At 38.0% G+C, this 22,735-nt stretch overlaps 9 protein-coding genes across 9 annotated transcripts; 5 read left to right on the top strand and 4 right to left on the bottom strand.

Annotated features, from left to right (window-relative positions):
- Positions 1–307: 307 nt before the first annotated feature.
- On the top strand, positions 308–6,442 carry PHYBLDRAFT_76128 (alpha trans-inducing transcription factor; the record flags this gene model as incomplete). Its single annotated transcript, XM_018443124.1, has 11 exons — positions 308–346; positions 413–776; positions 840–1,002; positions 1,066–1,319; positions 1,394–3,868; positions 3,953–4,150; positions 4,220–4,573; positions 4,658–5,043; positions 5,122–5,500; positions 5,551–5,987; positions 6,052–6,442. 11 exons carry the CDS (start codon positions 308–310, stop codon positions 6,232–6,234), a joined length of 5,232 nt encoding a protein of 1,743 aa, XP_018294479.1. The 3' UTR covers positions 6,235–6,442.
- A 1,306-nt stretch (positions 6,443–7,748) lies between these two features.
- On the bottom strand, positions 7,749–8,511 carry PHYBLDRAFT_180676 (hypothetical protein; the record flags this gene model as incomplete). The annotated part of the gene is made up of 2 exons (XM_018438349.1): positions 7,749–8,159; positions 8,247–8,511. The coding sequence occupies 2 exons, from the start codon at positions 8,509–8,511 to the stop codon at positions 7,813–7,815; spliced, it is 612 nt and encodes a 203-aa protein (XP_018294478.1). The 3' UTR covers positions 7,749–7,812.
- A 171-nt stretch (positions 8,512–8,682) lies between these two features.
- On the top strand, positions 8,683–9,999 carry PHYBLDRAFT_180675 (hypothetical protein; the record flags this gene model as incomplete). Its single annotated transcript, XM_018438348.1, has 5 exons — positions 8,683–8,695; positions 8,749–8,886; positions 8,960–9,285; positions 9,369–9,405; positions 9,482–9,999. 5 exons carry the CDS (start codon positions 8,683–8,685, stop codon positions 9,907–9,909), a joined length of 942 nt encoding a protein of 313 aa, XP_018294477.1. The 3' UTR covers positions 9,910–9,999.
- Positions 10,000–10,155: 156 nt separating this feature from the next.
- Positions 10,156–11,212, bottom strand: PHYBLDRAFT_4109 (hypothetical protein; the record flags this gene model as incomplete). The annotated part of the gene is made up of 4 exons (XM_018440154.1): positions 10,156–10,352; positions 10,415–10,538; positions 10,591–10,878; positions 10,964–11,212. Coding segments are annotated over 4 exons (858 nt in total), but the record flags the coding sequence as incomplete, so codon positions are not given.
- Positions 11,213–12,867: 1,655 nt separating this feature from the next.
- PHYBLDRAFT_123686 (Calreticulin CNE1) lies at positions 12,868–14,479 on the top strand. The gene is made up of 2 exons (XM_018428943.1): positions 12,868–13,214; positions 13,271–14,479. The coding sequence occupies exons 1-2, from the start codon at positions 12,885–12,887 to the stop codon at positions 14,279–14,281; spliced, it is 1,341 nt and encodes a 446-aa protein (XP_018294475.1). The 5' UTR covers positions 12,868–12,884; the 3' UTR covers positions 14,282–14,479.
- Positions 14,480–14,781: 302 nt separating this feature from the next.
- On the bottom strand, positions 14,782–15,697 carry PHYBLDRAFT_59968 (hypothetical protein; the record flags this gene model as incomplete). Its single annotated transcript, XM_018440584.1, has 5 exons — positions 14,782–14,809; positions 14,877–15,079; positions 15,138–15,190; positions 15,598–15,629; positions 15,651–15,697. 5 exons carry the CDS (start codon positions 15,695–15,697, stop codon positions 14,782–14,784), a joined length of 363 nt encoding a protein of 120 aa, XP_018294474.1.
- A 359-nt stretch (positions 15,698–16,056) lies between these two features.
- PHYBLDRAFT_59967 (hypothetical protein) lies at positions 16,057–17,645 on the top strand (the record flags this gene model as incomplete). Its single annotated transcript, XM_018440583.1, has 3 exons — positions 16,057–16,305; positions 16,379–16,723; positions 16,806–17,645. The coding sequence occupies 3 exons, from the start codon at positions 16,057–16,059 to the stop codon at positions 17,643–17,645; spliced, it is 1,434 nt and encodes a 477-aa protein (XP_018294473.1).
- Positions 17,646–18,014: 369 nt separating this feature from the next.
- Positions 18,015–19,667, top strand: PHYBLDRAFT_74388 (hypothetical protein; the record flags this gene model as incomplete). The annotated part of the gene is made up of 7 exons (XM_018443017.1): positions 18,015–18,029; positions 18,107–18,184; positions 18,262–18,498; positions 18,603–18,631; positions 18,702–18,913; positions 18,986–19,231; positions 19,264–19,667. The coding sequence occupies exons 2-7, from the start codon at positions 18,134–18,136 to the stop codon at positions 19,665–19,667; spliced, it is 1,179 nt and encodes a 392-aa protein (XP_018294472.1). The 5' UTR covers positions 18,015–18,029; positions 18,107–18,133.
- Positions 19,668–20,068: 401 nt separating this feature from the next.
- PHYBLDRAFT_154988 (hypothetical protein) lies at positions 20,069–20,882 on the bottom strand (the record flags this gene model as incomplete). Its single annotated transcript, XM_018433372.1, has 6 exons — positions 20,069–20,124; positions 20,184–20,228; positions 20,311–20,418; positions 20,488–20,523; positions 20,601–20,789; positions 20,840–20,882. 6 exons carry the CDS (start codon positions 20,880–20,882, stop codon positions 20,069–20,071), a joined length of 477 nt encoding a protein of 158 aa, XP_018294471.1.
- Between the last annotated feature and the right edge of the window lie 1,853 nt (positions 20,883–22,735).

Genomic DNA, 22,735 nt, shown 5'->3' with positions numbered 1-22,735 from the left:
TTATGTACTCATCTGAATTAAAGTATAGATTAAATGATACGTTTGGCCTTAAAGACTAACAAAGAATAAAAAATTAAGTAAAACAAGATTTACCCACAACGGTGATATGCTCCTGTTTCAAGCCCAAGTCTGGGTTCCGACACACTGTCTATGCGCATGCTGCACCAGCCAATTGCAGTACGTGACGCAACTCAACTTGGAACTGCTGCCTAGCTCAAGCTGGTGTCACTACTGACTTTAACTTCAGTATCCTACCCCCTCTTGGTTCCTGTCAGATACATTTAAATGAGCCTTTGGGAGATTCTTGATGTTAACAGACTCTAGCTTAACAAACATACTCATCGTGGTAAGTGGCCGCACACTCATCATTCCCAGGTCTAAACCCCTCCCTGACCCATTCGTCTGTTCCTAGAGCGGGGTATCCCAAATTCGCTACCGAGTGTATGGTCAGCACTGTAAGCGATCCTCACTAGTAGACTTCATCAAGTGCGAGCCCTCGGAATCATCTACAACTGGAAATATAAAGCCAACATATTCAGGATTCCATGGTGACCCTCTTGATCCAACAGAGAACATCCTGATCAAGACATTCAAAACCCTGACCCAGCTCGGCATCTTGTGCATGTGGCGGATGGCATCAGAAAATAACGAATGTTCTAGCTCACCGACTCAAAATCCTGATCAAGACATAGTTCCACTGGAACTTTGGGTATTTTGGTTTGATGAGAAACACACTGGAAAGATAGACTCTAACTATGAATTGAGTATACTCGATGGTAAGGCTCACACACCCTTTATCAAATCTAAATCAAGATTATAATTTCTCTCTTCAATTTTAGAGCTTAAAGTCGGATCGTTCACGTGGGAAAATGTGTCCTCAAAAGGAGTTTCACCAACGGCTTCACCTCTTGCCTTACACCCTCGAGTAGGATCTAGTTCACTTGTTGCCGTATCTGAGGAATATAAACTATTTATGAAGTCAATCCAGAGCGTCATTCAATGGTAAGATTAGCTTTCGAGCTTAGAGTTGAAGGACAAACACCGTATCTTGACGGAATTGTGCAGGTCAATACAACAAAAGGGCGCAATACCTCTTGGAGACTTTCTTCTGTTTCCGCTAAATATTCCTGATAATAACGATACTGAGATGGAAATGAAATTATCACCTGAGGAAAGCACTGATGAAATGGTCGACTCCGTTCTAAGCTGCACATACAACGTATACCTCGCCAGCACAAATTTAATAATTCAACCGAGTCCACGCCGGATGCGGATCAGACCTCTACACATAAGTGATTTAAAGAATGAAAATCTCAAGGGTAAAACAAAACCAAAGAAAGAAAAAAGGTGTCTCTTTATGATTCTGGAAATGTTATTCTTACGCATAATATAGTCCGGATAGGTCCTTCAGGGGAGTATGCTAAAATTGCACCCCAGCAAGATATATCCCAACAGTTGGAAACAAATGTCCTATTGCAATGGTCGTTATTATTCTCTATACCTGTCCGCTACATCTCTAGACCAATTCGCAAAAATAACTCACAAGTTATTCCCCAATTAACCACCATCCTTACTCTACGAAATGAATTGGTGCTTTATCCAACAGCACTTATATTTGTACCTGTATCAGCTCAACAACATTCGACACCAGCAGCTGGAATGAATAGCACGTTACGTTACAATCAAGGTTATACCGAAGATCTGGGTGAGAAATGGAGTCGGCAGACATGGAATGAGAATATAATAAACACTACAAAGTTGCACAATCAAAACATGTCCATGGTATCTGATGAATACGGACAAAGAATCGACGGTTTGAGAAGACATATAAATTATTGGAGTTACATGGGCCCCAAAGAAATTGTCATGTCAAACATATTTGAAGTCTTGTCGACATCTGATGGCTGTAGTTCTCAAGAACTATTGAAGAAAGCGCTCGCAGAACCAGTCTTATCGAGCCCACTCATGGTAGCAAAGTCACTTGCGACACCTACAAGTCTTGGACCAAAAGCCGAATCCGTATCAAACGACATGGCAGAAGATATGGAAGACACTGACAGCAGAATCTCAGAAAGCTTTGAGAACTACACCGGAATTTCATTAAAAGAATTCGCAACAACTTTTTTTCTTGAAAATGCAAATCAAATGTTAGCCCCCAACCTCTTGATTTCAGCGGATCACAAGAGCACAACACCCAATTCAGAAGACAACACGCGTGGAGAATATATCCAAGGATTAGAAATATCACAGAACATTGATATAAACGGATTTAATATATCTGAATCTGCGGGCAGAAATATGCCAACTCAACCCCTTTTGCAAACCAACGAAATTATTGCAAGCAATGAAGCCGGTGTCCTACAGAATCTGCTTTCAGGACCTATTCAGAACGAAATGATTAGCAGCAACTCGGATTATCTAGCCCCAGAAATGACAGGGAGCAATGGTGATATTGATTCTGGATTCGACATCGGGGGTATGGCCGGAATGGCCGGTATTGATAGCATGGACACAATGATGTATGGAATGCCTGATCGCTGGGGCGGGGACGACAATCTGGATGATTACGACAATTTCGATTTTTCTGTGACAGAAGAAGATTTCAAATTTTTCGAATCTGGCCCAAACAATAGACATGATGAGTACATATCCACTGCTCATGGTGGACTGACCACTGGAATCCAAGAAGCACAGTCTTTGGATGTAACAGACCCAACTCTTTTACTGATAGACACATTTACAGAAAAAGGATTGGGGGAAAATGAAATGAAAGAAAAAGAGCTCGATTTCTCTGAGCTTTTTGCAGCATCAAGAAGTATGATGGAAGATACTATGATGATAGACCAGTCAACTCGTATTTTTGACGAATCGAAACCAATAATTGACAGCTCAATTTTAATGGAAAACACAGCAGGAGGTCATCTCGCTTTAGACTCTGAAGACACACTCATGACTGATGTAGACACAATGGATAATCATCACTCGTCGTTTTCTAACCACCAATTTTCCTCTACAATAACTCCCAAGACAGGACAGCATGGACTCGATGTTGTTTCTAACCAGTATTTTGTACAGTCCGAACTTTCCCCTGTGATTTTTTCCGAGAGAGTCAATGACGCAAAGTATTACAATGGTGGAAAGTTTATGTACGTACCTCCTTCAGAAAAGAACAAGACCGCCAATCGGAAAACAAAACAAGACATATATCGTCCTGACTACATCCCAGTCATAAAAAAGAGAGTACAGAAGTGGTTAGATGACAGACATCCAAAACATCAACACAAAGCGTATGACAATTCTGTAAAGACTGTGTCTAGTCCAATCAAAAAACCAAAAACAGAATTTGAGGATGTAATTAGCAGTAGCAGTAGCAGTTGCTATACCAGTAGTAGTAGCTCATATGAAAGCGAAAGCGAGAGTGATAGTGAAACCGAAGTCAAGCCTATTGAAAAATCAGGCACCAAAGATATCATTGCTACACCCAAAGCAAACAATGCAATCACTGTACAGAAGCATATGGGCTTACTTAAATGTGAACAAGATATATTCGTGAGCCGTATATTGATTAAGCCAGGTGAAACCCAAAAATATCCACTATTTGAAAAAGATCTGGGGTCAGAATACACACACCCTTTTGCAGAAGCAGTTGTACCAGGACCTGTGAATTCTGTGCATCTACCAAATGAAGCCTTGTGTGAAGAGGATTACAGAGCACTAGATTCTCTTTTTCAACAAGTGGTTATGGGAGGCTATCCTTTTTCAGGTAGTCTAGCAGCAGTATCAGCCAATGCAGGTGAAATATCAGAAGGAGAGTCTGCCACGATGATTGTAGCTAGACGCAGAGATTTGATACAGTCTCTTCATGGAGGTAATATTAATAATATATACTTTAAAAAATCATACGTACAAAGATTTATACTGAATATTTATCATCTTTTCGTAATATACGTAGACATATCGCATATTCCTTCCCTTGCTAGCGACTACACTAGAATCACACAATCTTTCAAGATAATACTCACAGATATATTTGACCAAAGAAAGTTTAATCAAACCAGCTTATATCCTTCTGGAATGGATCACCCGGCTTTACCAAGTTTTGTATCCGTTAAAGGTCCTCTAAATGTCCAGCAGTATTATGACTTGTCAGGTAACTTTTAAAATATTTCTTATTTGGTCAGTCATAAAAAAATCTCATCAAGTAAACATGTCGATATAGAAACAAACCAAGCACACTCAAAATATGGAAAATATCAAATTAAGAAGAGAAGGCCAGCTGAGCCTAACCTTGATACCCTGATACCACCCAATATTGTTGTTAGTCGCCAAGAGAACCTTCTTGAAGGTTCACCAAAGTTATTGACATTTTGGGAGAAACTGAGATTAGCACCATACTCTCCTCCAAAAAATATCAATTATTTTGTGGTATTCCCCAAGAACGAAGATCTGGAATCAAATGTTTCCCATTTTTTTAGAGGATTAAGTACAGTATATGATACTTGCCTGCTCGGATCCCACTATCCAGCAAAAATTGGAAATTACCGCCGTGGCCTTGTTCCTGTACCAATATTACGTGAGTATAAAGCTTTAGAGATAAACTGCTACTTTGCTTTGTTTTGCTAATTTCTTTAAAATAATAATAATAATAATAATATAGCCAGATTACAAGAAGAGACATGGGATGATCAACAGCTAAGAAGCTATACAGCAGAATGCCGAAATTTAGGAGCTGCGCTCAGAACTGCAAATGCAGAAAACATGCACATTGTGATATATATAGTGAATCCATCTTCACACTTGTCGGCAAATCTTGAACTTAGTCGCTGTTTTCGTAAACTAGTAGTTGAATATCAGAAAACTTTCCAAGATTCTCTTTCAAAACCAACAGACAAAAACCGTGCAAGGCTTGTGATGCAGCTGATACCCATTGAACACATCTTACGGTCAACATCATTTGGTGGTTATCTCAAATTCGGATTCAAGGAAGTGGCTTTCTCTGTATATACTAAATGCCATACTGTCGTGGGCAGGAACCATGGTCAGGTATATATTATTAATATGCAGCGGATAAAAATTAATTGATAGCTAATGCATTTATATATACTTTTATGTAAATTAAAGGTTGGTAATAACGAAATTCAATCTGCTACAGAGCTTTATACACCACCATTTGTGCTTGCCAAACCGATACCAGAAACCATAAACTTTTCTGTCAAAGAAGGCCCTCACTCGTTTCCGATCATCTTAGAAGACAATGCTTCGTTGCATCTTGGTTATTGCTTTAGTATTGATCACCGATGGATGATACTTGTCTGGACAGATCACCGGGGAGAGTTAATTGAGTTCTCTGTTCTTGACTGCATCAAAAACTCGAATGGTAGTCTATCTGCTGTGTTTGAGGAGGCATGGTGGAGAACAAAGGAAATATCAAGAAGGACAGGATTTCCATGGACATATGTGATAGCCAAGATTGGTCTCATGTTTGAGGATGAGCTAAAAGGTATGTGAATAGACTGTTTGGAAATATATTTACTAACGTGGTGTATTTAGCATGGATGGATATTATTCCAAATGATGAAAAGGCAGTGATTGTCTGTGTTGATATGGAATCTACATTGTACCTTCATCTAACAGCGGATGCTACCTCAATCCCCTACGAACAATCACATACACCAAACTCTGGAGGCGTCCTATCCTCAGATATCTTAAATAATTCACCGAGTATGAATGCTAATGCAACACATAGTACTCGCCCAACTGATTCAACTGATGGTGAAGTTGAGGATACCCATGCATTGTTGCTCAACCATCGGGTTGCATATTCTAGAAAGCGAGAGAAAATTTCAGAAGGCATATTATGTATGGATCCAAATTCTGAGGTTGAAGATTGGATGTTACCATTAGCGAGTGGATATATGGTTCACAAAGCACCCGAAAATGATAGTCCATGCAAAGAACAATTCAATCATCGCCCTCTTGTAGTTGAGGTACTATTGCACACAGTTAAGACATATATAAAAGAAACACATAATCTCATCCTCAGCTATATAGGTCCACCTTGTTTACAATCAAACAGCATATTCTGCATACAGCACACTAAGGGACATAATCAAACGTTACCACGCCCTTTCATTTGTCAACTCTATGCCATCTAGCGTGAACCGTCTTCCCATTCACCTTGTTTTAGTCGAGAGACTATGTCGTATATTACTCGTTGTAGATCCATCGTTTTAATTCATTTCCAACCCTTAAATAACCTTTATTCTTTTCATATCCCAATTTCCTTCGAATACTCTTTTTCACCTTAGTTCCTGTCATTCTTTTAAAACAAAATCCATAATATTGATTCAAAAACTGGGGGGTTTTTTTTAAAAAAAAATCTTTCCTTAGATAGTCTTCTTTTCACACAAAAACCTAATGATGATATTCTTTCGTAACCGTTATTATGAATTGGTCTAAAGAATTTGTTTTCACATCTATTTTAATGTCTATTAATCTAAGTATGTAGTGTTGGGAGTACCTTTTCTAATGAAGTATTCAAACTTACAGAAAAAAGGTACCATTTACGAGTAAACGTTAAGTGAACTTATATACTCGGTAAATATTGAATAAGACAAGTCGTATATATCAATTAAATTCCAACATTCCGAGTTCCTTTTAAGTTTTACTACACGATTTTTCTAATCAAAGGAAAAATCATGACTGAATTAATCTTGATAAAGTGTGTGATAATCATCGGTATAGCCAGAATAATATAAAGTCATAATATTCTTTATGATATGAGTCTCGTATTTAAATTTGAGATTGAGCCAAATTAGGAGATTTCAAAAGTCCTTTAAGCTTTTAGACTTAAGCTTTTTAAGATATTGTCCATAAATGATAGTGGTTGAGGCTTGTTAATAAATTAAAAGAATAAAAGATTTTTAGCCCTAGTATTAATGACTTTTAGACTTTAAGTTACAGAAATTATTGGTCAAAATTAACTTCAAAACATTAAATCCAAAAGTATGAGCCTAAAAGCTTAAAGGACTGTTGAACACCCCTACGTATATAGTAGAAATTAAATTTAGACTTTTATGCGCATATTTGATACCAAGAAGCAACTGTATATGTTTACGCACTTTCAGTAGGAAACGGTAAAAAAGTACAGATCAATTATATTACACACCAAATAAAATCAGATATTCAGCAAAAACTTATAAGGAAAAACAGAAGAAAAAAGGTACAGCTCAAAACTCTTTTTATATGCTCTTAATACCACTTAAATAGAAGACTATTAAACAGAATTTACGCTCATATCATGCAAAAAGCTTAGTTGTATCACAGATTACTCGTTTTGTTGTTTGAAGAACCATGTAATACAACTTTTATGCCATTAGAAGTGCAGTACGATCGAGTTTTAATTCACCTGTATTATCTTAAACCTCCTTGTTTTTATCTTAATTAATGAAGCTTTGGATTGGATATTCACCACAATCAACTATACACCCAAACTATTTGTCCTATATAGTATATCGTTGGATATTTTGCTTGGTAACAGCAAGAGCCATTATTAGAACTCTTTTACCGGTGTTTATGAGAAACATTTACAGAAAATATTGCGATATTGTTACTTATGCTATGTGCATATTACTTCGCTCGCCAGTGGTTATGATTATACATTGTATATCTCACGCGCAAGGCAAAAAGGCACAAAAAATAATGTTTCATCATACTTGTTATCTAAATATCTTTCTCTTTCTTTCTTTGACTTTATTATTATTATTGAAAACAAGGTATTTTATATAGTCTATATTTTTTTTAAAAAAAAATCTAAAAGCCTTTACCGATCCCCACCTGGTCGACAATATCCTTCATGGTTCCAGGCTCTTCGCATAGTTCTGGATGTACATAAAACAGCATCTTAGGTTTAGCAGGTTTGTTCCCAACCATACCCTCTGCTACTGTAGGGTCTGTCACCATCCAGCTGGTGAAAATACGTGTAGATGGCGTAAGGACATCGGTAGGTACTGTGGTCTTATGCTCTTTTGCGAAGAAGTTAAGGGTGTGCAAGGTGAGTTGGGTTGGAACAGGTTCAGGGCAGGTCGTAGTGATCTTGGTAACATAAGGTGACATGACCCACTGGATCAAACCTGTCGAAGCTGCACTGGTGACAATAGCTGTCATTGTATTTTTACAGTGATTTTATTTTAGCTTATCATACATAAAACGTGCTAGTAATACTTTGCAACTCTATTTCAATTTACCTGCACCGGCCAAAGCGGCTTTGGCAACGAACGGTACTGGCACGTCAATCATAAAGATAAAAGGAGAAATGCCAGTACCAAGACCAAGAGAGGTAATGGAGAACAATTTCAGCTTCTTGGCTACATTGGCCAGAGGTCCTTCATAGATAGTGACCGGCTCATGTTTAGTAGAAAGAGCACGGGTAGTTCCAAACGTGGCATGTACAATGCGGGATCGCAAGACAGAAGTCAATGGACGAACGGATTGGAGACGACAATTGAGCATTGGAAAGATCGAATAATGCCACTTTGTGTGCGGACAAAAAGAAAATACAGGAAAAGTCGCGTCACAACAAGTGATCCCCTCAAGAGAATAGTACCTCATACCCTCTCCCTTGCAATTGCTGCTGTTATTGTTCGATTCGTAATATTCAGATAAACTTCAATTGAGATCATTATGGCTAGTGCAAGTAAGCAAACTCGTTAAAAGCACCTTTTTGTAGCTATACTCACACACATATAGTCAAGATTCCCCCTGGAATTCGCCTCTTCAACAAGATCGCAGACTTTAGACAATGGAGACGCGAAATTTTGCTGGACCGCAAGACACTGGGTTATGTACCCACTATGGGTGCTCTTCACAAGGGTCATTTAGCATTAGGTAGAGCATTGTCTACTACACAATTTGTTATTGTATTCCTGACATTGAGTGTTCTGTCTATTGTTGGTGTTAGTTTCAACGGCCAAGTCACACTGTGACCATGTCGCACTGACTATCTTTGTCAACCCAGCTCAATTTGCACCTCATGAAGACCTTTCGAGTTACCCACGTACTTTGCAAGCCGATTTAGACAAATTAGCTTCTCTGGGTCCCGGAGTCGCTTCTGCTGTACTAGTGCCCCAAGTAGAAGAAATGTACCCAGCCGGGATTGACTTGGATGTCTCTAAGCAAAAGGGTACCTTTGTAGAAGTCAAAGGAATTTCTGAGATTCTTGAAGGAAAGACTCGACCGGCTTTCTTCCGAGGTGTTACGACTGTGGTTTCTAAATTCTTTAATATTGTAAGTCCCCTTGTAATGCATGTATTGACACACAAAATATAGCCAACTTAATATGTATGCTTTTTATGTATAAATATATGTAGGTCCAGCCTGATAATGCATTCTTTGGCCAAAAGGATAGTAAGTAGAACCACAGTATAGCTTTGGGTTGAACAAGCATTCTCAAAACACCAATTGGATGACCTTACTTGATTAGTCCAACAGTGTTATGTGATTAAGTCCATGATCCGGGATATGCATTTCCCTATCAAGCTGGAAATCTGCCCTACGACACGCGAAGAGGATGGCCTAGCAATGTCATCTCGCAATACCTATCTAACCCCTTCTCAGCGTGCTCATGCACTTGTACTGTACAATGCCCTCAAGAAGATGGAAAAGCTTTATGCAGCAGGGGAGCATAATGTATCATCCTTAATCAAGGCAGCCCATGCAGTTGTAGAAGAAGAACGTCAAAAGGTTAAAAAACTCAACGAGGGCTGGGAGATCAAGTTGGATTACATCAGTATCAATGACAAGTCTGATCTCTCGGAGGTTGGAGATAAGCTTAAGGAGGGAGGCTGTGTGATGAGTGGAGCTGTGTATGTAGGCAAGACTCGCCTGATTGATAACTTGTTAGTGAACTAAAAAAATGAAATGAAAACAATACTCAAACAAATAGAATGAAAGGTAGAAAGCAAGCCATAAAGTGCCTTGTAGTCTAAGTTATTTTTGAATACAAAACAAAAGGAAAAGGAAGATAGGAATAATACAAGGTAGAAGGGATGTTGGAAGGGGAATTTGGGAGGAAACAGATCTCAGAGCAGTCTAGCTCTTTTCTTTCACTGGTTGTTCTACTATTTTGACATCATCCTCTTCCTTATCATCTTCATCCTCATCATCACTCCGGGTGTCCTCTGCATTATTTCCCTGGAGAACCTTGACAATCACCTTGATGATCATCAGGAACCAGTAGAACATCAGAATATTGAGGAGCAAAAAGAGGCCAAGATAAATCTTTTGGGTAAATGGTGTAAAATATTTCCCCTTAGATGGCTCCCATAGCATATCAAGGTATTTCGGGGGTTCGACTATATGATGCAACAGTTAATATATAAGAGTGATATATATATATACTGTAAAATGTAATTACCCGCTGTAGACCAGATAATAATAGAAAATAGAACATGCCGAGTTATAGGCCAGAAAACGGCGAACAGACCAAAGACAACATCGCACACATTTGAGTAACCGAGGTATTTGAGAATCTTCGCAAACTTGGATTCCTAATTAGATCAAGTAGAAGGATCAAATAAATCAATGACTTACTGATAAGAAGACGTCTGCGAGATCCATGCAACAAAGAACACTGTTGCCAATCCGAGTAAAGTTAGTGTAGTAGCTGGCTACCAGCAAAATTATTGTGATGATATGGTGGAGCAGCATAGCCAGGTGGTCCTTGCGTTTCTTTTCAACATGGAGAACATAAATCTGCTGGAACCAAAAAGCAGTTTGCATCAAGTAATAATATTTTGTGATGCGGGATATAAAGATGTGCGGGTAGTCAATCCAGTAATGGGTCGTGTCAAACCAATGGGGGCTGTTGTACATGATATACTACATTCCGTTTAATAAGTGTCACTGTAAAGATCTTACACCACAAAGCCTTCACTTGGCACTAAGCCCATTATGAATTACTTACCATTCCAAGGGACCAAAAGAGAGTATAGTAGAAGCAGATAAAGCTTTGTTCTGCGATTCTCTGGCGCTTAGTTGTTGAAGGAATAGCCCACAAGCCTGCCATAGGAGAGAAGATGTATTTCATCATACCCGCGCGTAGAAAAGTAAAGGCAATGATCCAAAAACTCACGAAATAGATATCATATATGCCTTTTCCGTAGGCGTCTATGCCATACTCATACGATATAAACAAGCATCTGCGCGCAAGGGGAATATCTAGCAAATAAGCTGCCACCAGAATTAAAGAGACCAGCCCTGATATTTCTAAAGAGAAGAAGAAATAAAGAAGTTAAAGGTCGAGTACTTGTTTTCTGTGGATCCTTACCTAGTTCAAAGTCGATAACACGTTCTGAGAGTGACTTCTGCGGTGCCTTTTCTTTAGTGATTGCTGCCTTCTTCAATCGGATTGATCCTGTCATGGTGAAGTGGAAGGAAGGAAGGAAGAGAAAATTGCTTCTGGTGGAACACAGACATAGGAAGTAGAAAAAAAAAATAACAGGAAGCCAAGGCTTAACTTGTCCAATAAAAAGATACTTCTATAAAAGGATAACGTTCTGATTATGCCACCATTGTCATATAAAAATAACTTGTTTTTAAATATATGTCCCTGCGAAAATTTAAGCAATATTTTCGCCGACTAGAACTTCAACCTTGTACTCATTCAAAGAAGCCAAGGGCTGCAAAGAAAAATACCCTTTGCATGTTTAGATTTATCAAACGAGATAAATGCATAGTATAGCCAGTTACACAGTAAACGTTACTCAAGATCGCTTACACTTTTATATATGTACTTATATATATCTTACAGATGATTTATATTAGGCAACAAGACCTTTTCTTTTTTGCTTTGCTTTGCTTTGCTTTGCTTTGCTTTGCTTTGCTTTGTTTTGTTTTGTTTTATTTATGATACATATGCTCACAAGGATGATTATGTAGGCTAATGTACATATGGTGTGGATTAGGGTCGCGTATAGAATATGAATATGATTGTAATTTAGGTATTCCTGGGCGTGAATGTATATATATATATATATATATAATATGATAAAATGAAGACATTAATGTCAATTATATCAAAAAAGTAGCTCTAGTATTCAAACCTACTTAGTCTATATATAAATGTGTGACACAGTAAAAGGTAACGACATTGTATCTAATTAACGAACCAAGAACAATGGAGAGAATATCTTATTCTCATGCATGAACTGCGCTTAACTAGAGTACTTTTGTTTCCTAACAAACATAAAGAGTCAATAACATTTAGGAAGCTTTCCTACATAGTAATAACTGGACATTATCATTAAACCATATAGTATCCAATACCATTATCATATCAGAATATTGCTACAAATTAGAAATATATATATACATATAAAGCTAATTTAGCTTTATATCTTGTAGGTGCGTCACAGGCACAAGGTTCACTAGCTTAAATGATAGAATCTCTCTTTTTCACCCTTTATCTCTTACTATCTCATTCTCTCTATTTCTTTCTCTATGTCTTTTCTCACTGCACAATACCACTCTCAACAGATACTAGTTTCTTTGTGAGTTAATTAATTGGGCAAAAATAAATTATATTTTACGTAAAATTCTCCAAGGGCAAGCTACTAATTTTGGAGTTACATCGGCGCACATATTATTAAACATGCGAAGGGAAAAACTCATTTAAAAAAAACCAATGACACAGACTTCTCAGCCCCAGCCTCAGCCAATCCGGAGTTGCCATCAAGACAACCCACGGACCGCCCTTGTTATTGGCTCAAATTCATAGGCAAAGCAGCCTGCCACGTCAGTTTGTTCACGCGTGCTTTGTATATAAAGGATTGAGTCCTCTCAAGTACACAATCCGTATTCTCTTTCTCTCTGCTTTAATTTATACCATGAAGATTTTTACAATTGCTACTGTACTCGGCCTTGCCTCCCTTGCTTCTGCTGAAATCTTCCTTCACGAGACCTTCTCTGATGGTGAAAACTGGACCCAACGCTGGACCCCTTCAACCCACCGTGCCGACCTTGGCAAGTTGGAGGTCACTACCGGAAAGTGGTTTGCAGACGAAAACAAGAGCAATGCTCTGAGAACTACCGAGGACTACCGCTTTTACGCTACCTCGACCCCTATCAAGCCTTTCACCAACAAGGGTAAGGACTTGGTAATCCAGTACGATGTCAAGAACGAACAGCACATTGATTGTGGTGGAAACTATGTCAAGGTAGATAAAGATTGATCAATTCCGTAAAATGCTCGAGTACTTATCTTTGTCTATAGATCTTCTCTGACAAGTTTGACCCCAAGACTTTCAACGGCGACAGTGAATACAACATCATGTTCGGCCCTGACTTCTGCGGAACCAAGGCAATGGTTCATGCCATCTTCAACTACAAAGGTGTCAACTATGACCTCAAGAAGACTGTATCTGCACCTAACGACGTCGATACCCACACATACACTCTTATCGTAAAGCCTGACCAGACCTACCAAATCCTTGTTGATGGTGAAGAGAAGGCTTCCGGTGAATTGATTGAGGACTGGGATTTCCTTGGCCCCAAGACCATCAAGGATCCTAGTGCTTCCAAGCCCGCCGACTGGGTTGATGAGCATGAAATTGACGATCCCGAAGACAAAAAACCCATTGACTACGACTCTATTCCCGAGTTCCTTGCTGACCCCGAAGCCGTCAAGCCTGAAGACTGGGATGATGAGATGGATGGAGAGTGGGAGGCACCATCTGTTCCTAACCCTGACTTCAAGGGCCCATGGGCCGCACAGCGCATTCCCAACCCTGACTACAAGGGTCCCTGGATCCACCCCGAGATTGACAACCCCGAATACAAGGTTGACAATGAGATTTACGCTTATACCTTTGGAAACCTCGGCCTCGATTTGTGGCAGGTCAAGAGCGGTTCTTTGTTCGATAACTTCCTTGTGACTGATGATATCAAGGAAGCCGAGGCCATCCGTCAAGAGTCCCTCGATCTTGCTGTCAAGGAGAAGGAAGCTAAGGCTGTTCATGAGGCTGAATTGGCAAAGGCACAAGAAGAGGCAGACGCTGAACAAGCTGCTGTTGGTACTGAGGCCGATGATAAGCCTTTGGAGGGTGGCGAGTCTGGTGATATGGAGATCAACTTTGATGAACTCAACTTTGATGATGAAATCAACCTCGATGAGGCCGCCGCAGAAGTTAAGGAGAATGTAGCCGAGATTAAGGAAGAGGTCGAGCAGAAGATTATCGAGGCCATTCCCGAGGCTGCCAAGAAGCCCGTCAAAGACGAACTTTAAATACCATTTTCATTCATTCACTATCTTGTCCATTCATCTTATCATCCCTCTAATGTGTGAATTGATATTCACTCCCGTCATCTCATCTCTAATGTAAACGCCAGGTTGCTATTTACACGCACAATCACAAAAGAAAATTATAAAGCCAATTGAAAACATCAAATAAACAAGTTTTCTTCAGAAACTCAATATAAACTTAGGTCTCACTTGTACACCAGAATGTTTTTGATGTTGAACAGAATATAGACGAGATTTGGTTTTATTAAAGAATGTGGTTGTATTCGATCGAGTTGAAGCTTTTGGAACTATTATCAATAATGTTGCTTCTGTAGATTTCATATTAATATCCATATTCATTTTCATATAATAGAGCCAATTTTTCTTCTTTAAATAAAGATATTACGCTATGGTAAAAACACACACACACAGAGGGACTTTAGTGGGAGCTTTGTACAAACTTTTTTTGAGAGGGAATTTAAGGGTTGGTTTAAGGTTGAATTTTAATTAAACACTACTTTTCGTCCCCCCCTTTTTTTATACGTATGTTTCAATATCAATTTTTCATAATTCTTCACCCCCTCAGTATAACAAGTACCTTCTTTCAAGATCAATTGACATACAAAGACCATATTTTTTACGTTGCTCTGACGGGAAACTATGAGCGCATAGAATGTCTTCCGACTCAGAAATATTAGCCCTTTTGGAAGTAGGCTCTTGAGAAGTATCGTAGGTTTGCTTTAGGATGGAGATGCTAGCATCATATACCTGGATTGCTTGTCTGGATTTTCTAATATCACTCTATTGATCTCAAAAAACCTTGACGTCTAAGTTTCTTACTCGTCCCCACAGATATAACCTGCTCATGAATTATATCTTGGGTAATACGGAAACATTTAAGGTTGTATAATGCTAAATAAGACGGAAAATAAATGACAGAAACAATCAAATAGTATGTATGATATGAAAGTATACGATAGATTAAAACATGGTAATCAATGTCTCGTAATTTTATGTAAGAATCCTATGACACATTATACGATGTACATATAAGATAAAGCGTATTGATTTATTAACAAAAGGTCATATTTACAAGTGAGTAGGTATATATTGTTTTTCCATAAAAGTATAGAATAAAAAAAGTAGCTTTTTCGAAAAGTATCTTCAAGAATTGTTTCTGAAATCCTTTAAATTGTCTAAAATGGTGCAAATCCTCTCTCTCTCTCTTTCTCTATTAAAGTAACTTTGTTATGATAGTAATAAGAATTATGGATTTTTAGGGGCCAGATATAATTATTGAACTTTACATAACAAGTTACCTTTAGGCGATATGGTAACATCGATACGGCAACTCTCATCATAAAAGGTTTACCCCCTAGGATTAGCGGATATTTCATGGTCAAGCTCGCAACCTGTCATTTTAATTGTTAATTCGGTTTTCTGATTTTAGTAAATATTAAAAGTATCCTTCAGTGAATTACAATATTGTTAAAGAATTCTTTCGTAATTAATTGATCATATACGTCTCACCATTGTATCTTATATAATTTGGTATGACCCTGACTTGACTCACAAACTGTAAGCAAAAATAAGCTATAGCTATTGTTGTTATTTTTCCAATAAAAAGTTGATCCGTCGGGCACGAAATTTCTTTTCAAGTGTCCCAATCAGTCTTGGTATAGTGTTGGATCAAATACAGGTCACACTGAAAAAGACCAGTTATTCCTGGGTCATTGACAGTATTTCATTTGTTGGCCAATAAGCCAAAACACACCACCATGAATCATGCGTCTCTCAACAGGCTGCATCCTGATCACCATTACCAGGAAGAAATCGTAAAAACCGATCTTGTCAGCCAAACAATTCAAGACATTCACAATCTCATTGCGGCTTATCCTCTTGAATTCCATGTGCCCTTTCTAACGGCATTTGCTCAACCATGCACTGTGCACACTGCAATCCTCGATCTTTATAGTATCACTCTTGAAAAATACTCGTTACGAGACATTCACTTCGATACCCACTGGGTAAGATATAATTATTATTTTTATATTATTGTTTTTACCGGCACATACGTGTGTCTTACACACTCTGGAACAGCATTGGCATATTGCATGGCGACAGGCACTTTCATACGAAAATCTTCTTGTACTTGGTGACAATAATGTCTCTCGTGTGGTTGAATCTTTTCATCCAAAAAGTCACAAGGCGATTGAAGCTATTTACAAACATGAACTGGCACGCTACATGCGATGGTATCCCTGGAAGTGGTTCTCTAATCTAGTATTTATTGGTGCAGGCGGGTTTTCAGCTGTATATGAAGCCGAGGTTGGACTTCCTTACGACGTTAGTGTGGGAATATCTGATGATGGCCGTGGCTATGCTCAGGGTACACATATCCGACCTGTTGTGCTCAAGGTCGTGGATGAAAAGGTTTTGAATGAGGTAATTATCATAGTAACCAATTCGAAACCCTTTTGAATCAAGGTAGAGATTTAGAACTTATGAAGGACACAAAAAAGCTTAGATTGTAGTACAATCAAGGGCATTTTTGGCTCTATTGTTTCATGGATTGACGGTGTGTGAGAGCACAGGCGATTTGATGATGGTGGGAACATTAGCGGAACAGGGGAACCTAGAGAACTTTATCGGACGACCTATTCCATTCAGTATGCCAGCAGTATTGTACGCAGTAACACGTTTAGCAGTGAACATGGCAAGTCTCCACGATGAGATTAAAATGTGCCATCGTAATGTACACCCTCGCAATGTACTATGCGGAGACGACTATCATCTAGTTGACTATCGATTCTCAACAGCTTCAAATGAAGCTACAAAAGTCACCCAACAGGCCATGGTGCATTATGGACGAATACCATACATAGCACCTGAAGTCAGACAAGGAATTTACACAGAAAAATCTGATGTCTATAGTTTGGGAATCATGATGTGGCAATTGATTTCAGGCATCAATTTTCCCGACCCCGAAATCCTCCTAAGTAATACGAATGTCTACAGGATTGAGCGGATTCCTGGTGTACCTCGCTGGTACCAAGATCTAATTATTGCCTGTCTTGAACCTCATCCTAATAACAGACCCACCTCTGAAGAAGTAGGAAACATTACCAGGCGGTTTGCAGATAGTGAATCTGATGCTCGTATTAGCCCTGAGTGGATGGCCTATGTCGTACGCCGAAGAGACGAAATTAAAAGATCTCACCAGGGTGTAGCTAAAAACCAGGCTTCTGTACCTGTCTCTCGTGTATATCCCCTTAGACAACTACAAAATCCTTTACCTATTCACTCCTCTTTTCTTAATCGCCCTCTCGATATGGCTTCCTTCTCAGCTCTTTCCAGCCTCACTTAAATAAAATAGAATACATATTATGCTTATTTGCCAATATGGTCGCTCCACAATATTTGTTTAAAGAGCCGCTGGATAATAAAGCAAAAAATGTGACGATGGTATTAATATTAATTCGAACAATAAACTATTGCACATAACTCACAGCTGCATTAATCAAACACAATGAACCCCCAAGACGCTTCGCGTAATTATAATTGGGCATCCTCTAAAAAGAGATACGAATGGAAAGCAGGCTACGAAACTGGAGTCGCTCCTCGTGATGTTGAACTCGAGAAAGAGCTCTTCTCTGAAGGCACTCATGTACACAGTGGTCTCAATTTCGGCAAGTATGCCTCGATTCCTGTCAAGATCCAAGGCACAAATCCTCCGCCAGCATTCGTTTCGGTAAACTACTAAAAAGTAGTAATTGAATACATGTTAAAAAAAGACTTAAAAAAAACTTAATCTTCATTATGGTCTAGTTCGCTACAGCCGATCTCCATCCTGCCATGAAAGAAAATATTGCTCTTGCCCGTTACACAGAGCCAACACCTGTTCAGGTATAAATGCAAAGGAATTTTTTTTTATCAATAAGAGGCTTACTATCAAATATTGTTACAAAACCTCTTATATATAGGCCAATTCTATCAGTATTGTCACTGCTGGACGCGACCTGATGGCCTGCGCTCAGACAGGTTCTGGAAAAACAGCAGCTTTTCTGATCCCCACGTGCTCTCGTATCTTTGGTGATGCAGCTAACCTTATCTCGCGTCCTCAGGGCTATGATACCCACCGATTCAAGGCTAAACCTCTTGTTCTAATCATTGCACCTACTCGTGAATTGTGCTCTCAGATATTCGATGAAGCTAGACGGGTAATTAATAATGTCTTTGTTCTACTTAAAAAATCATCGAATAAAGCATATATAGGGCCTTCTTTCTTTATTTTTAATACTTACGTTTATGTTGAAATTTTTAGTTCTGTTATCGTAGTATGCTGAGACCATGGTAAGTAAATCCTATAATGGGTTTAAACATCGCTCATCATTATAACTCGAATTATTACCTATGGAGATAGTGCTATTTATGGCGGTGCAGGCACTGCAGGTCAATTGAGAGAGCTCGAGAAAGGATGTGATATATTGGTCGCTTCCCCAGGACGATTAAAGGACTTTTTAGAACGTGGAAAAATTGATCTATCAAACTTAAAGTATCTGGTATTAGATGAGGCTGACAGAATGTTGGACATGGGTTTTGAGCTTGACATCAGAGACATTGTCGAAAGAAGAGGTATAATCAATTGAGAGCACAATATTATCTGTACTGAACTATTCTTTCTTTCTTATAATAAAATGAAAATAGGAATGAATAAAAGCCGCCAGACACTTATGTATAGTGCTACATTCCCTAAAGAAATCCGTGCGCTTGCCAGAGACTTTCTTAAGCCTGACTATTTGTTCCTTAAGGTTGGTCGTGTAGGTGGCACTACAACGGATATCACACAGAAGGTTATTTGGGTTGAAGAACCCGATAAGCGTGAAGAACTGAAGAAATTATTGATGTCACAACCACCATGCCGCACACTCATATTTGTGGATACCAAGAGAAGTGCAGACTCGTAAGTGTGTTACATTAGTTAGTTTCCATGAAACTAAAAAAAGCGTTATACAGGCTTGATCAATTCTTGTTTGAGTGTAAGTTTCCAAGCACCTCTATCCATGGAGATAGATCACAAATGGAACGTGAAGACGCGATCCTGGCATTCAAGGCGGGTACATGCCCAATCTTAGTTGCTACAGCTGTTGTGGCTCGTGGTATCGACATTCGCAACATCATGCATGTTGTTAACTATGATATGCCTCCTAATATTGACGAATACATTCATCGTATTGGACGTACTGCTCGTGTCGGAAACGCCGGTCTCGCAACTTCTTTCTTTAATTCTGGAAGTATGGGTATCGCCAGGGATCTCACCAAGATTCTCCAAGAATGTCAACAAGAAATTCCTTCTTTCCTCCAACCATACATGTCAAAGAATATGTAAGTGTTTGCTGTGTGTGGAAATGTTCGCGATTGACTAATATATATGTTCATCAGTGGTTTACACGAAGATGATGACGATGATCATTTCCACTCTAACAATCGTCAACATCATGGTGGTCAACATAACCAACACCACCAACAACAACAGCAACAACAGTCAGAATGGGATTCCAACGCTGCACCTTGGTAGTATAAAGAACAAGACAAAATCAAAATCAGAATCAAATGCAAACAAAAGCTAGATAGCGAAAACAAGAATATGTAAAGTAAGAAAATCAAAGGGGTTTATTTAATAAAAACAAAACAATGTCTATAAATCAAAGACTAGACATTGGTAATTGTTAATGACTTGGCTTCTAATTTCTCAAGAATTTATTTTATTGATTAAAGAATATAATGAAATTAATTGATATCATCATAAGTGAACTTTCGAGAGTCCAACTCTAAAGTGATGGGGCCTAGTAATTGAAGAATATGTAAGCCAATGCTCCGAATTATAAAGCATTAATGTTCTCACCATCATTGATAATTTCCACCGACATCATCTCACCGAATTTGCCATCTTTCAAAGATCGGTATTTTCGTTAGTAAAAACTTGTAAGTGTACACAGTAAGATCCAAGCTCTTAAAATCATTCAAGTTACCTTGAATCTTGGCTGGATCATAAGCTTTGCCTAGTTTGCCTAAAAACAATTCGTACATCGATTTGGCATCGCCTGTCTTCATTGCCCTGTGGAAATCAGGCTTATTTCCTATATGATTTTTCAAGGAGTTAATAATTCATATATGAAAATACCCGACTATGTTTATTTTTTACTTGCCTTTTGTAGTCTGTCCCTGAAGTGTAAACTGTGACACTTGATTATATATACACATATATGTCAGTCTACGACCCGCAAATCAATTTCTATTTGATTGAAACCTTTAAGCTTACCACATAAGATTTCTAGTCCAGCTTGCTTAACACCAGCCTTCCACATTGTACCTGTGGCCTGGTCATCGAATACACGAACATTAAGAATCTTGTTAACCATGTAATCCACATCCTTCTCAACATCATCGGTTGCGATCCCAACCAACACGCAAATGCCCTTTTGGATTGAGCCAACAACCTGGTGGTCAACTATTCTGAATTAAGAGCTCGCGAAACTTAAGTTAGGTTTTTTTTAGTACCTGTTACGCTTGCTCTTGTTACACGCTGCAAAACGGCTCTCATGGTTTATTATTTCAAAACTAAGACAGAAAGGCTATACTGTAATAAAAACCCGAGCCAATTTTTTTAAGAAAATGACCAATCCCAGAATTTGGGAAAAAATGACTCAATTTTTTTTAAAAGAAAAAGCTTACTGACAAATTAACAAGGGTGTTAAATCGTTTTGTCATGAACATTTAGGGTTTTCAAATGATAAAGATATATACTAAAATAAACTAGGATTAACTCACTAAGAGGAAGCCGGTGATTGGCTGAAAGAGTAAAAAGGAAATAGAGAACTTTTAAAGGAAACGAAAGATAATGTTTATTTATGATAATGTTGGTGATATTTACACTATTTTATGAGATACCGCAGTATCCTAGTTTCTATGTAAAGTTCCTTTTACTGCGGTATCTTGCTGAGCAGTGCTCCTCCTTTGCTCGCTTTTGCTCACTCAACGCCTGCGGTTGAAGTAGTTGCTTCTGATTGGAGAGTATTGGAACTGAGTGCTAATTCCAATCCACTCCTCACAGTTGCTGACTCAGGGCTCACAACAATACCGTGATATTCAAAACAGCCACAAAAAATATGAAGGTTGAATTCTAAAATTACAGGCTTTTCTCTTTCTAATAGACCCAATAATAATATATCATAAAGATAATGAAGAACATGCTCCAGCTACCATTACGTTAAAAAAAATCAACTTTAGTAAAAAAAATAAATTGTAAGGACTTTTTTTGGGAGATTTAAAGTTGTTTGAGAGCGAAGATATGAGTAAAGGTTGGGTACTTGTTTAAACTTTTCAAATGATGGCTTGGAGCACGAAGGATAGTGCTTGGATATATACAATCTATCGATAGAGAAATATGCTGTAAAATGAATAATATTTGAATGTATTTATTACATGTGAGCAAAAGTATTAGCCTTAAAACTAAATCAATCATTGATTTTATTTATACTTCATTTACACAAAATATTACAACATGCATACTATCAATATAAAAGTACTTGGTTATCGGTCCTTGAGTTTAATTATGTGTACAGCATTAATTTTAATTTGTTTAAGTCTGATCCTTAAACAGATAATAAATGAATGATATATTTTAAGTACTACACATTCTCAATGCATTATAAAACAATGATTGGTTTGGTTGAAGAAGCATTTTATAGAGATTTTAATATACTCAAATATCGTCGGTTTTTTCGTCAGAAAACGTTGTTATAATTTTCTTGTATTCATCACAAAACACCTGTGAATTCTCTTTCATCATGTTATATACATGGTTTTTTTTATAGAATTACCAAGCCATGACTTATTCTCTAAAAAAAAAAGTAGCATGTTTGTTGAATATACTGTTGGTTGTACACGCGTGTGTGTGAGAGGATTAGACAATAAAATGTTAAGCATATAGATCAAGTAAGAATTAAAGGGAAAAACATGCAATGTAAATAAGCATAATACGCCATTATGCAGAATGGAATAAGTGTAAAAATAATCTCAGATGCTTAGAGTTACATTCAACCTTCAAATGTTTGAGAGTAGTAATTTACTCAACCAGGCACAAATCCTATTATGCTTTTCTCTCTAAAAAAAAATAAAGGAAATATTGTGCTTAAAAAAGGAAAAATGCCCTTTGGATGACGTCTCCCAAAGATCCGTCTTTGGGGATCTTTATAAATTATCGCAAAAATCTCTTAGGTCGAATATCGCATAGATATAAATATGTAAAAATAGGCAATATATCATTATTTTTAAAGACGAAATACATCACAATACATGTATGAGTGTGTCTTTGTGTCTGTAAATCATTGCCATTAAATTGAACCCTGTATCCTATTTTTTTTTATTTTTTTATTTTTTTTTCTTGATCAAAAG

This window comes from Phycomyces blakesleeanus (assembly GCF_001638985.1).
Source record: "Phycomyces blakesleeanus NRRL 1555(-) unplaced genomic scaffold PHYBLscaffold_6, whole genome shotgun sequence".
Taxonomy (NCBI): domain Eukaryota; kingdom Fungi; phylum Mucoromycota; class Mucoromycetes; order Mucorales; family Phycomycetaceae; genus Phycomyces; species Phycomyces blakesleeanus.
The sequence above is the reverse complement of the archived record's forward strand: the minus strand, read 5'-3'. Positions and strand labels throughout refer to the sequence as shown.